At 44.5% G+C, this 15,098-nt stretch overlaps 1 protein-coding gene across 2 annotated transcripts in view; it reads right to left on the reverse strand.

Moving 5' to 3' along the window:
* Positions 1 to 15,098, reverse strand: part of LOC106573091 (prickle-like protein 1) — a 47,582-nt gene that overhangs the window by 5,793 nt on the left and 26,691 nt on the right. For both annotated transcript variants that reach the window (XM_014147784.2, XM_014147785.3), the window contains exons 2-4: positions 4,653 to 4,850; positions 2,672 to 2,785; positions 1,301 to 1,438 (exon numbers count right to left, since the gene is read on the reverse strand). In XM_014147784.2, the coding sequence (XP_014003259.1) occupies positions 1,301 to 1,438; positions 2,672 to 2,785; positions 4,653 to 4,832 (432 nt within the window). In that variant the 5' untranslated portion in view covers positions 4,833 to 4,850. The remainder of the gene's footprint in view (positions 1 to 1,300; positions 1,439 to 2,671; positions 2,786 to 4,652; positions 4,851 to 15,098) is intronic.

The following is a 15,098-nucleotide window of genomic DNA, read 5'->3' on the forward strand; positions in this document are numbered from 1 at the left end:
TTCCAGCATCATATCTGCATAATTCTATTTTTTTTTGTGTTTAATAGGCTAAATTACACATTCTATTAACATTTAACTCTAGAGTGATCTGTTCTTGCAATTTGAAGTCTATGATATTTCTGATTTAGATATGATCATTTATCACAAAGTAGTTGTGGATGTACCTTTTCAAAGTAACTTTAAGTAAAATATATTTTTCTTAAGGCTTAGCTTTAGTGTAGCTTAACCAATTCCAGTGTGAAGAAATTGGTAGCTTGCTAAACTATACAGTATTTTCAGAGTAGCTTCACTAAGTCCCCATGCCCTACTGGGGAGAAAGGGGGGGTTGAGAGACGTGGCCAATTCCCTTCCATCTGTGTTGAGACCCCGTCAGTACAGAACATGGCATCTGGTGTTATTATGGGAATTATGACCGTGAGGCTAACTGTGGTCCACTCTGGTCCCACTGCGGTCAGGTTGTCAGGCTCTTGTTTGTTTGTCTCTGTATGCCATGTGGGGACACACAGGCCTTGCTTTTAACATACACACACTCTCTCTCTTTCTCGCTCTCACACACACAGTACTCACACATCGCATAAGCTAAAGCAGGCAGTGAGCAAGCATCAGCGCTGATGAGAAAACAGCCTTTATCTTGGAGTGGAGTGAGTGATGTTGACTGGAGGGAGAGCCACCAGAGAGCTGTGTTTTGACAAGAGGGCTCCCGAGTGGCACAGCGGTCTAAGGCACTGCATCTCAGTGCAAGAGGCATCACTACAGTCCCTGGTTCAAATCCAGGCTGTATCACATCCGGCTCTGATTGGGAGTCCCATAGGGTGGCGCACAATTGGCCCAGCGTCGGCCGGGGTAGGCCGTCATTGTAAATAAGAATTTGTTCTTCACTGACTTGCCTAGTTAAATAAAAGTTACATTTAAAGAAATTAAATAAAAATGATGGTCAACCCCAGGCTGCTCAGGACCCATTGTAAATTCACTAAATAAAACACTGAATGTGGTGCGAGCACAGCAGAGTGCAGTACAGTCTGCCAACCTTCTAACGACTCTCCAAACCACTGAGAGGCTTTTTAGATTGTAGACTGCATGGCTGAAAATCCAGCATATGTTTAGGGATCTCTGGCATGGCATGGTTAACATGGAGCTTCTTGTCTGTGTTTTAGCCTTATATTCACAATGGGATAAACAAAAAGGCGACATCTCTCTGTAGTCTGTTTCTCAATAGTATACATAAGTTACTTGAGTAATGCGGATCAGTGTGTCCTGTTAGGGACTGAGGTAAGGTGAGAGAGGCAGAGCGGGGACGTACATGTTCGCAGACGCTGTGTAGCAGGGCCCGGGGCAGCAGTTTGAGGGAGCCCCTCCCCAGCGCCTCCTTCTTCCTCTGGACACTGAACATGTGGAGCTCCTTCTTCTCCTCCTCACTGAGAGACTGGCAGTAGCGCACCTGGCGGGAGGGAGGGAGAGAGATAGAAGGAACAGTCAAACACAGGATAAGTGGACTTTTATTGTACAACACAAACAGAACAAAGAGTGACAACCAACATGAGGGAGTGGAGTCGACGTCAAACTAGGAGGAAATAGGTATTTTAGTGTTTTACTAAAACACACACAGATCAGTCCTTCAATCATCATAAGACGGAGAGCGAGTTGAGCTGCATAGCAGGGCATGTTCAACAAAGCCATCTCTTTCCCTCCTCTTGCCCTTCCACCTCCGTCATCCCCACTCCAAAACCTCCACCCTAAACCTAAGCCTGGCTTAGCTCTGACTGAGAACTATTTTATTTTTTAACACTCCCTTTTTGATGTCTCCCTCCTAAACCGCTAACAAGGGAAAGCAGACATTAACAGTTTACACAAACAAGGGTTGTGTTTAGAGTGAAATCACGAGAGGGCGAGCAACAAAGAGACACAGGGTAGGCAGCTCAGGCAGTGATGCCACTGTTAGTGGTGGTGGCATAAAGAAAGACTCTTTCTCTTTCAGCAGCGTCCCCCGTCCCACAGTTCTGTCCCCATAATGCCTCGCTGTCCCACAGTTCTGTCCCCATAAAGACCACAGCTATGACAGGGATCCTGCTAGTGGGGGCTCCCAGCAAACATCATCAAATCTTTATGTCAAAAGACGTATTGTGCCCACGCCATTTCAGTCTGTGACCCAGCGTGGGACCAAGGGACTAAAAACTCTGACGCTGGCAACGTGAATGTCTTGTCCTCCCACGCATGACCAGAATGGCGTGGAGCTATAGGTGACAGGGATGGAGTGAATTCCATTTCAACTCAGTCAACTGGAAGTCAAATAAAATGTTGTTGATGCTTGGAGAATTGGACTTGAAGTTTATTTCTAGTCTGAATTTAAATGGAATTGCCACCAACCGTGGTAGGTAGTAAGGTGGTCTTAAACAGAGGTTAACTAAAAGGCAGTGAAGGACAAGGGTCGGACACAGCTCTTCAAACAACATTGAGTCCAAAAAAGGGGATGGGAGGGATGGATTTGGGGGAAATGGGTGCTGTCCTTCTGTGAGACCTGCCCTGTTACGATGCCTTTAATGAGAGGTCTCACTGGGATGCATTTTATGACGCATACATAAACACACACAGAGTATAGACACACACAGTTTATGAACTACACACACCCATGCATGCACATACACACACAAACTCTTTGGGGTCTATCTCTTACCTCATTGTCATGTGGAGGCAGTTGATACAGGAGTTGTTTGATTCTGAACTTCTCTCCGGGACTGTTAACATAAGGGACCTTGTCCTCAGGCAGACAGGAGAAATACAGCTGGACCTGGACCATAGACATCAAAAGAGAGATGTTTAGAGACAGGAACAAATTCATTTTTCTTTTAGTATGTGTATTTGATCCAAGCGAGAATTGAACCTTGGCGTTGGTAGCGCCATGCTTCCACCTACCACACAAACAAATTAGCCCGGAGGGTTACCTATACTGTGAAGTAACATGAAAGTCAAATGTTCTTGGTTAAGAACATGAAAACAGTCCTGACCTTTTTCTAGTTCCCTGTTGAAAGAAGAGCACCTTCACAAATTTCTCTTAACCTATTTCACTGACCCAGATAGATATTATTCAGTACATTAGGAATAATAATATACCTACCCAGACTGTCCCTGGATAATGGGCTGCGTGCATGTATGTGCGTGCGTTTGTGTATCCCTACTCTAAAAGTTAGCACATCGCGGGCTCCTTTCTTGTGAGACAGACAGACTTGTCAAGCACCACCCCAAAGCCACTTAGAGACAGGATGTGTATATTTTTATTTACACACTCGGGCATGGAAAAGTCTGCTAGTGATTAGTAGAGATCTGGCAGATCAGATGCTGGAGAAGGCCTTTAGTCGTGGACCAGGCCCCCATTGCTCACCCCGTCCTGCTGGTTGCTGGCAACACCAGGCTCAGCTTGGAGCGGGCATCGCCACGGCTGCCTTTTACAGGCCTGTCACAAACAGAGTCCACTTGTGTTATGTGGCACTCTCCCAAGTACCGGGGAGGCCTCCTTCCCTTCCTTCTCTCATCTGTCTCTCTCACTCTCTCCCTCCCTTCCCTTACTCCCCTCACTCTATCCCCCTCTCCCTCCCTTTAAAAAGCACACGTGGAAGCAATGAAGGGTGATCGGGGGAGAGAAAGGGGAGAGAAGGGACCGAATCAACAGGGAGACCCTGCCTCTAAAGCCTCCCCTTTGTGTGTAAATGCATGGGTTAACTGTAATGCCTTTACAGCAGCTATTCTGTGGAACGGCCCTGTAGTGCACATTATGGGGTGATCACTACAGTGGAGAAACACACAGCCCTGGAAGAAGGGCGTCTTGTCAGTGTACTGTTCTGAAACCCCTGGCCTGGGGAGGTGGATATAGGGGGCAATAGAGCAGCAGGAAGCCCCCTCTAAACAGGAGACAAGAACATCCCACCTTTTTATCTGTTGTCTGTAATGACCCTTCCTCGTAAAGTAGCCTTCAGTGGTGGTCAACGGCCCCGAGGGGCAAAGTAGTAACCAGCCCAGTGGCCCCAAGGGTCAAAGTGCCACGGTGACAGTTAAACAGTTAAAGACAGGCAGCTTTGTCCTGCTTCAGGTTGACAAGCCCTCCCGCTGCACTGCCCACCACCCCAAAAACCTGAGGAGGCCTGGTAATTTACCTAATGGAGTTATGACAAGGAGAATAATGACAGAGAAAGCTACTGTGGTATTTTTCAGCTCCTTTCTAAACAAGCGAATCTGCTTCTGGGCCTTTTGTGCAGGTAGCCTAGTGGTTAGAGCGTTGGACTAGTAACCGAAAGGTTGCAAGATCGAATCCCCGAGCTGACAAGGTACAAATCTGTCGTTCTGCCCCTGAACAAGGCAGTTAACCCACTGTTCCCTGGTAGGCCGTCATTGAAAATAAGAATTTGTTCTTAACTGACTTGCCTAGTTAAATAAAGGTCAAATAAAATTTTAATAAAAAGTTGGTAAGAGCATGACATTAGAAACGGCAAGGTCGTGGGTTCAATTCCCACAAGTAATCATCACATACTGCCTTGTGTCATTTTGTGGAACAGGGGAACAGCGGTTGTATTGCATATGTGACATATTAGTGGCATATAGTGTTGAATTTAAGGGGCATGCATTAGAAATGGGGGTGCTGTGTAGATTTTGGCGCGTCTCACCTGTTCTGGTCTGAGGCCGGGCGGTACCCAGGCGTACTCCTCCAGGGCACATCCGGAGTCGTCGTCTGACGTGGAGCTCCTCTGGAAGCCATAGTTCAGTCGACTTTTGACCTTCTGCTCCATCACAGCCCGTGGGCCCCGAACCCCAACCTGGTAACCACACGCACTCTCCAGGTTCATCACACACCACGCCTTCTACTGCAGAGAGAAAGAAGGAGAGAGGAAGAGAGAGGGATGTGTTACTTCAGGGGCGAAAGTATAAGCTTTTCACACTACTGAGTCCAACCGAGCCGAGCCAAACCAAGCTGTACTGATATGGACTGGTGACCCATCCACTATAGTGACCCCCCCCCTATCGTTCCAGGAATCTCAGTCTCAGCAGTCACTGAGTCACTATACCACCACTTTCATGTGGGATGTATTCCCCGAAAGGCGCTGAGGGGATCTGGGTAACACTTAAGTTCTTCTGGTGACGATTTGCCTTTACGATTCCCAATCACAATGGTACTCTTTTTGCCATTGTGGCAGTGTTTCATCATGATGGATCCCCCTCATGTGGCTTGGGTCGAAAACCATTATAAAACTCCCCCAGTTTGCAAGTTCATTTTATGAGGTGATGTCTTGACTTGTTGTGAGACCTTTACAGACTGCTTGTATTACAGTACCTGAATTCTACATCGACTTCAACAATGGACTGCACATTCCACCTTCATACTGCAATTACTTTTCCTTTCAGCACAGACGTCAGAGCAAAACCAGGCCGAGCAGACTCACACTTTAAAATCTCACCTTATCACCTTATCTGTACAGCACATACTTCAGAGACAGATGAGTTATACACTGAGTGTAAAAAACATTAAGAACCCCTGCTCTTTCCGTGACATAGTCTGACCAGGTGAATCGATGTGAAAGCTATGATCCCTTATTGATGGCACTTGTTAAATCCACTTCAATCAGTGTAGATGAAGGGGAAGTGACCGGTTAAAGAATGATTTTAAAGCCTTGAGACAATTGAGACATGGATTGTGTATGTGTGCCACTCAGAGGGTGAACAGGCAAGACCACAGATATACAGTCATGGCCAAAAGTTTTGAGAATGACACAAATATTAATTTCCACAAGGTTTGCTGCTTCAGTGTCTTTAGATATTTTTTGTCAGATGTTACTATGTAATACTGAAGTATAATTACAAGCATTCTATAAGTGTCAAAGGCTTTTATTGACAATTACATGAAGTTGATGCAAAGAGTCAATATTTGCAGTGTTGACCCTTCTTTTTCAAGACCTCTGCAATCCGCCCTGGCATGCTGTCAATTAACTTCTGGGCCACATCCTGACTGATGGCAGCCCATTCTTGCATAATCAATGCTTGGAGTTTGTCAGAATTTGTGGATTTTTGTTTGTCCACCCATCTCTTGAGGATTGACCACAAGTTCTCAATGGGATTAAGGTCTGGGGAGTTTCCTGGCCATGGACCCAAAATATCGATGTTTTGTTCCCCGAGCCACTTAGTTATCACTTTTGCCTTATGGCAAGGTGCTCCATCATGCTGGAAAAGGCATTGTTCGTCACCAAACTGTTCCTGGATGGTTGGGAAAAGTTGCTCTCGGAGGATGTGTTGGTACCATTCTTTATTCATGGCTGTGTTCTTAGGCAAAATTGTGAGTGAGCCCACTCCCCTGGCTGAGAAGCAACCCCACACATGAATGGTCTCAGGATGCTTTACTGTTGGCATGACACAGGACTGATGGTAGCGCTCATCTTGTCTTCTCCGAACAAGCTTTTTTTCCCGGATGCCCCAAACAATCCGAAAGGGGATTCATCAGAGAAAATGACTTTACCCCAGTCCTCAGCTGTCCAATCCCTGTACCTATTGTAGAATATCAGTCTGTCCCTGATGTTTTTCCTGGAGAGAAGTGGCTTCTTTGCTGCCCTTCTTGCACCAGGCCATCCTCCAAAAGTCTTCGCCTCACTGTGCGTGCAGATGCACTCACACCAGCCTGCTGCCATTCCTGAGCAAGCTCTGTCCTTTAAGTGCCTTTTGGCAAACTCCAAGCGGGCTGTCATGTGTCTTTTACTGAGGAGTGGCTTCTGTCTGGCCACTCTACCATAACGGCCTGATTTGTGGAGTGCTGGAAGATTCTCCCATCTCCACAGAGGAACTCTGGAGCAATGTCAAAGTGACCATCGGGTTCTTGGTCACCTCCCTGACCAAGGCCCTTCTCCCCTTATTGCTTAGTTTGGCCGGGCGGCCAGCTCTAGGAAGAGTCTTGGTGTTTCTAATCTTCTTCCATTTAAGCATGATGGAGGCCACTGTGTTCTTGGGGATCTTCAATGCTGCAGAAAGTTTTGGTACCCTACACCCGATCTGTGCCTCGACCAAATCCTGTCTCGGAGCTCTACGGACCATTCCTTCAAGCTCATGGCTTGGTTTTTGCTCTGACTTGCACTGTCATCTGTGGGACCCTATATAGACAGGTGTGTGCCTTTCCAAATCATGTCCAATCAATTGAATTTACCACAGGTGGGCTGCAATCAAGTTGTAGAAACATCTGGATGATGATCAATGGAAACAGGACGCACCTGAGCTCAATTTCGAGTCTCATTGCAAAGGGTCTGAATATTTATGTAAATAAGGTATTTCTTTTTTTTTATTAGCAAACATTTCTAAAAACTTGTTTTCGCATTGTCATTATGGGGTATTGTGTGAAGATTGATGATGGTCATTTTTTTTAATTTAATCAGTTTTAGAATAATAACGTAACAAAATGTGGAAAAAGTCAAGGGGCCTGAATACTTTCGGAATGTACTGTAAGTGCCTTCCACCACCCAAAGGACAGGGAAGCATTGGAGTCAACATGGGCCAGCATCCCTGTGGAATGCTTTTGACACCTTGTAGAGTCCATACCATGACGAATTGAGGATGTTCTGAGGGCAAAAAAAAGGAAGGATGCAACTCAATATTAGGAAGGCGTTCTTAATGTTTTGTACACTCAGTGTAGCTCATTATGACGCTGTCTCTATATGATTGAGGGTAACATATATAAGGCTAAAGCAATGGTTGCATCCCAAATGGCACCCTACAGTATATAGTGTAGTACTTTTAACCAGAGCTCTATGTTTAAAAGTAGTGCACTATATGGGGAATATTCTCTACAGCTGAAGAATGGCGCTGGAGGGAATAGTGGCAGTTTTACGGGCTCCTGACCAATTGTTCTATTTTGTGTATTTTTTCATGCTGATCTCAACTTTTTTGTACGTAATGTTTCCGCCAACGTTTCCTATGACCGAAAGAGCTTCTGGAGTCTCGAGGTTCATCTTGTGGACCATGTTATTTACCAAAATACTTACCATTTTTATTTTTACCACCACAAACCGATGCTAAGACCGCACTCAACAAGCTGTATAGGGCCAAAAGCAAACAAGAAAATGCTCACCTAGAGGCAGTGCTCCTAGTGGCCAGTGACTTTAATGCAGGAAAACTAAAATCAGTTTTACCCAATTTCTATCAGCATGTCTCCTCCTTATTCCTGCTTACAAGCAATAACTCAAACAGGATGTACCAGTACCAAATGACTGAAGCGGTCAGATGAAGCAGATGCTAAGCTACAGGACTGTTTCGCTAGCACCGACTGGAATATGTTTCCGGGATTCATCCGATGGCATTAAGGCACATCAGTCACCGGCTTCATTAATAAGTGCATTGCATCCCCGCTTGGTATGGCAACTTCTTGGCATTCGACCGCAAGGCGTTACAGAGGGTAGTGCGTAAAGCCAAGTACATCACTGGGGCCGAGCTCACTGCCATCCAGGACCTCTATACCAGGCGGTGTCAGAGGAAGGCCCTAAAAACGCTTCATTCTGCTACCGCACGGCAAGCGGTACCGATGCACCACGTCTGGAACCAACAGGACCCTCAACAGCTTCAACCCCCAAGCCATAAGACTACTAAATAGTTTGTCCGGGTAGCTATTGGTTAACTATTTAACAATCTGCATTGACACTTTTTTGCACTAACTCTTTTAACTCATCACATACGCTGCTGCTACTGTCTATTATCTATCCTGTTGCCTAGTCACTTTATCCCTACCTATATGTAAATATCTACCTCGATTACCTCGTACCACTGCACAATGACTCTACTGGTAACCTGTGTATATGGCCAAGTTATCGTTCCTCATTGTGTATTTACTCCTTGTGTTATTGTTTTTCTATTATTTCTCAGTTTTTCCTCTCTGCATTGTTGGGAAGGGCCCGTAAGTAAGCATTTCACTGGTAGCCTCACCGGTTGTTTACAAAGCATGTGACAAATCAAATGTGATCTCTCTATATGAGGCTAATATATTGGATGTAAGATCTCAAGATAAAGGGTTCCTCACTGTAGCTCTGTATAAACAACAGTACCCTGGCCTTAGTATGCACAAATCCCTGTGGATCCCAGAGCCATATGGGGAATGTCCAAATTCCCCTGCTCTTTGCCCCTCTCTCTCCTTTTTCTTTCCTTCCCTCGCTTCTTCTTCTCCTCGGCTGTTTGTTTTTCAACCTGCCACAGCGAGAGAGGGAAGAGGGTGTCTGTCTGTCTCTCTGATCATCCTTTATTCTTTGGAATGGATATAGGGAAGAGACAGAGGGGACTCGGGGGAGGCCAGGGCGAGGAAGAGAGGGATGGATGGATGGAAAGATGGGGACGACAGAAGAGTGGACCCTGACACGGAGAGATAGAAATAGGGCAGATGGATCAAAGAATGACTCGCCGCAACGCTGACCCACCACACGCACGCAAGCGTGCACACGCATGCACAAACACACCCACACCCACCCACACAGCTGACCGGCCACACAGGAGAGCAGTGTGTGTCTAGGGAGATAAATTGAGAAGTGGAAAAGCAAGGGGACTACTCTGTCTTGTCACTGAAATCACTGAGCTGAGGCAGCTGAAGGTTTCAGGGCCTCCTCAGTTTTTTGCGTGTAGCCTACTGTTGTGTCTTTGACTACATTTCAAGAGAGCAATGACAAAACAGCTTTGACATACAAGACAGTTTTGCTCTGTAAGGATGGAAGGAAAACACATTCATTAGGCATACAACATTCAAGTAGCAGTAGTACAGTTCTACCAATACTACTACTGCTGCAGCGGCGGCGACTACAACTACTACATACTATACAAATGCTACTCTGAGCTGTACAAGTCATGCTGAAAGGCCTTGTATGACATACAGGCATGGAGTAAATTAATAGGCAGTTGTGGCCATTTCTCAAAGGAAGGGCCACAGCTCTACAGCTCTGACTGAGACTCCACAGCCCTCCCCAGCCAGTGGTCAGCACACCCCACTTGTACCCCTGCTTCCACCCCCCACAGCTAGGCAGGCACACAGGGTTGGGGAGGACTGTGGGGACACAGCTGAGAAAACCAGCCACACTTGACTGGTGCCTTTGAAGAAGTCAGGCGTGACAGTAGTGGGCCAGAATTCACTCTCTCAATTAAATTAAATTAAATTCAAGGGCTTTAATGGCAAGGGCTTTAATGGCAATGTTAACATATGTTTCATATGTTAACATTGCCAAAGCAAGTGAAGTAGATAATAAATAAAAGTGAAATAAACAAAAAGGAACCGTAAACATTACACTCACAGAAGTTCCAAAAGAATAAAGACATTTCAAATGTCATATTATGTCTATATACAGTCTCTCTCTCTCTCCCCGTTTTTCTATTTCTCTCTCTCTCTCTCTCTCTCTCTCTCCCCCCCGTTTTTCTATTTCTCTCTCTCTCCCTCTCTCTCTCTCTCTCTCTCCCCCCGTTTTTCTATTTCTCTCTCTCTCCCTCTCTCTCTCTCTCCGTTTTTCTATTTCTCTCTCTCCATTTTCTATTTCTCTCTGTCTCTCTCTCCGTTTTTCTATTTCTCTCTCTCTCTCCGTTTTTCTATCTCTCTCTCTGTTTTTCTATTTCTCTCCGTTTTTCTATTTCTCTCTCTCCTCGTTTTTCTATTTCTCTCTCTCTGTTTTTCTATTTCTCTCTCTGTCTCTCCGTTTTTCTATTTCTCTCTCTCTCCGTTTTTCTATTTCTCTCTCTCCGTTTTTCTATTTCTCTCTCTCTCCCTTTTTCTATTGCTCTCCCCGTTTTTCTATTTCTCTCTCTCTCCATTTTCTATTTCTCTCTGTCTCTCTATGTTTTCTATTTCTCTCTCTCGCTCCGTTTTTCTATTTCTCTCTCTCCATTTTTCTATTTCTCTCTCTCTCCATTTTTCTATTTCTCTCTCTCTCCATTTTTCTATTTCTCTCTCTCCCCATTTTTCTATTTCTCTCTCTCCCCATTTTTCTATTTCTCTCTCTCCCCGTTTTTCTATTTCTCTCTCTTTCTCTCCATTTTTCTATTTCTCTCTCTCCCCGTTTTTCTATTTCTCTCTCTCTCTCCGTTTTTCTATTTCTCTCTCTCTCTCTCTTCGTTTTTCTATTTCTCTCTCTCTCTCCATTTTTCTATTTCTCTCTCTCCCCGTTTTTCTATTTCTCTCTCTCCCCGTTTTTCTATTTCCCTCTCTCCCCGTTTTTCTATTTCTCTCTCCCCCCGTTTTTCTATTTCTCTCTCCCCGTTTTTCTATCTCTCTCTCTCCCCCCGTTTTTCTATTTCTCTCTCTCTCTCTCTCTCTCTCTCCGTTTTTCTATTTCTCTCTCTCTCCATTTTCTATTTCTCTCTGTCTCTCTCTATGTTTTCTATTTCTCTCTCTCGCTCCGTTTTTCTATTTCTCTCTCTCTCCATTTTTCTATTTCTCTCTCTCTCCATTTTTCTATTTCTCTCTCTCTCCATTTTTCTATTTCTCTCTCTCCCCATTTTTCTATTTCTCTCTCTCCCCATTTTTCTATTTCTCTCTCTCCCCGTTTTTCTATTTCTCTCTCTTTCTCTCCGTTTTTCTATTTCTCTCTCTCTCTCTCTTCGTTTTTCTATTTCTCTCTCTCTCTCCGTTTTTCTATTTCTCTCTCTCTCTCCATTTTTCTATTTCTCTCTCTCTCTCCATTTTTCTATTTCTCTCTCTCCCCGTTTTTCTATTTCTCTCTCTTTCTCTCCGTTTTTCTATTTCTCTCTCTCTCTCTCTTCGTTTTTCTATTTCTCTCTCTCTCTCCGTTTTTCTATTTCTCTCTCTCTCTCCATTTTTCTATTTCTCTCTCTCTCTCCATTTTTCTATTTCTCTCTCTCCCCGTTTTTCTATTTCTCTCTCTCCCCGTTTTTCTATTTCCCTCTCTCCCCGTTTTTCTATTTCTCTCTCCCCCCGTTTTTCTATTTCTCTCTCCCCGTTTTTCTATTTCTCTCTCTCTCTCTCTTTCTCCGTTTTTCTATTTCTTTCTCTATCTATCTCTCTCTCTGTTTTTCAATTCAATTCAATTCAATTTGCTTTATTGGCATGACGTAACAATATACATATTGCCAAAGCTTATTTTGGATATTTACAATATAAAAAATAAATAAAAAATGAGAATAAAAAATTGTCAACGGGACAACAGTAACAACAATAACCAAGGGTCAAAATAACCATACATTCAACAATAACAATAATCATACAGTAGAGGACATGTGCAGGTTTATTGGTCTGTCAGACACTGTCCCTCAACTTATGGCATGCAGCAATGTAGTGCGCTGCCAACACACAGCTCTCTGCGTCCTCCCCCAACAGGACGGGTAGCCTATCCTCATCAGAGAGGTCTTTGAAACCTTGAATAAGGGTTTCAAATTTGGGGAAATGACACTCTCTAATTGTTTTATATTTTTGACATTTTTGTCAGGAAATGCAGCTCCGTCTCAGGTTCTGCTGTGGTGCAGTGGTTGCACAGCCATTTCTCAACTGGGAGCCAGGTTTTCCTGTGTCTAGCCTTCTCAATGGCAAGGCTGTGCTCACTGAGCCTGTACTTTGTCAAGGTTTTTCTAAGGTTTTGATCAGTAACCATGGTCAAATATTTAGCCATAGTGTACTGTCGATTTAGGGCCAGATAGCACTGCATTTTGCTTTGTGTTTGTGCTTGTGTTTCCCAATAAGCAATGTAGTTTTGTTTTGACTGTGTTGTAATTTGGTTTATTCTGATTGATTGGATGTTCTGGTCCTGAGGCTTCAGTGTGTTAGTAGAACAGGTTTGTGAACTCAGCCCCAGGACCAGCTGGATGAGGGGACTCTTTTCTTTGCTCAGCTCTTGGCATTGCAGGGCTTGGTAATGATATGAGAGGGGGTCACTGTATTTTAGATGTTTCCAAAACTGAATTGCTCTTTTTTGAGTTTTTATTATTAGTGGATAATGGTCTAATTCTGCCCTGCATGCATTGTTTGTAGTTTTCCTCTGGACACGTAGGAGAATCTTACAGAACTCTGCATGTAGGGTTTCAATGGGGTGTTTGTCCCATTTGATGAAATCTTGTTTTGCAAGTGGACCCCACACCTCGCTGCCATAAAGTGCAATTGGTTCAATGACATATTCAATTAGTTTTAGCCAAATTTTAATAGGTATTTCAATTTGAATTTGCTTTTTAATGGCGTAGAATGCCCTGCGTGCTTTCTCTCTCAGTTCATTCACTGCCTCATTAAGGTGTCCAGTTGAGCTTATTTTTAAACCTAAGTAATTGTAGTGTGTACAGTACTCTATATATATTGTACCAATTGAGAACTTTGGTCTAATTCCCTGAGATCTGGATCTTCTCTGGAAAATCATTATTTTAGTCTTTTTGGGGTTTACTGCCAGGGCCCAGGTCTGGCAGTACTGCTCTAGCAGGTCCAGGCTCTGCTGTAGGCCAGGTGCTGTGGGTGACAGCAGGCATAGGTCATCTGCGAAGAGTAGGCATTTAACTTCTGAATTGTGGAGACTAACACCAGGGGCTGAGGATTTTTCTAGAATAGTGGCCAATTCGTTAATGTAAATATTGAAGAGTGCAGGGCTCAGATTGCAACCCTGACGAAGGCCCCGCCCCTGGTTAAAGAAATCTGTTCTTTTCTTACCAATTTTAATGCTGCACGTATTGCCAGTATACATTGATTTAATTATGTCATATGTTTTACCCCCTACACCACTTTCAATAACATTGTAGAACAGTCCTGTATGCCAAATAGAATCAAATGCTTTTTGGAAGTCGATAAAGCAAGCGTATATTTTGGTATTATCTTGGTGGACATGTTTATCTATCAGGGTGTGTAAGGTGTAAATATGATCAGTTGTGCGATGTTTTGGTATACATTTTTCTATTTCTCTCTCTCTCTCTCTCTGTTTTTCTATTTCTTTCTCTATCTCTCTCTGTTTTTCTATTTCTCTCTCTCTCTCTCCGTTTTTCTATTTCTCTCTCTCTCTCTCCATTTTTCTATTTCTCTCTCTCTCTCTCCATTTTTCTATTTCTCTCTCTCTCTCCATTTTTCTATTTCTCTCTCTCTCTCTCTCTCTCTCTCTCTCCGTTTTTCTATTTCTCTCTCTCTCTCTCAGAATGGCATATATGCATGGATGCCTGAGTGTGGTTCTCACTCACACACGCACACAAAGACAAATATGCAAGCAGCCAGGCAAGCGGTCACACACACCCCTCCACTGACAAGAGGCCAAACTGTTTAAGTGTCAGCTGTATGCCCTGCGTCCTGTTTCTCGTTTAGTTACGACTCTCTTTGAGATAGCAGCAGCAGAACACACACACACACACACACACACACACACACACACACACACACACACACACACACACACACACAGAGAGCAGCACAGTCCGCATGCCTAGTGCCTGGACCTCCTGAGGAATGAGTGATTAACTGCCCAGCACAGGGCAGGCAGGCAGACAGCCAGACAGGCAGCTACCAAACAGCTATTCATACCCACAGAACAGCACTCCACTTAAGGACAGCCTGCCTGCCTGAACACCCTTCCTCCCAATAACCCATATCTCACTCATGCCAACACCTGGCATGCCTGCCCTCCACAAGGCTGCTCACACACAACAAGACACACAGTGCATCCACTCAGACACGAGCATGATGGATTACGCCTGTAGAAGTGGATGCTTCAGCGTTGTACCATGATGCATGTCTGCATTGTGCTAGGAGGTGTCAAGTCAGGCAGATGGGGTTGGTACGATAGACACCTCCCACTTAAAACACCTTGCGGAGCAGCTTCAGCATTCAACAATAGAGCCTTTCATAGTGAATCAACTGTGGTAGGCATGTTCCATCAAGAGCCTGGTTATCTCTACTGTCTCTCTTTCTGTGTCTCTCTCTCTCTCTCTCTCTCTGCCCCCCCCCCCCCCCCCCCTTCTCTCCTGAAGATGATCTCTGTTATCTCTGCTGCATTCACAGTGGTTGGCGTCTTTCAAACCAAGATAACTTGTCTTCAGTCAGAGGTGCGAAATAAGACACTTCTCGTTCTATTCACATCTATTGACTTGCAAATGAGACTGAAATAACTTTAAAACATGTGGCCTTGTTTGAGGACCCAGAG

This window comes from Salmo salar, chromosome 16 (assembly GCF_965601325.2).
Source record: "Salmo salar chromosome 16, fSalSal1, whole genome shotgun sequence".
In the NCBI taxonomy this organism is placed as follows: Eukaryota; Metazoa; Chordata; class Actinopteri; order Salmoniformes; family Salmonidae; genus Salmo; species Salmo salar.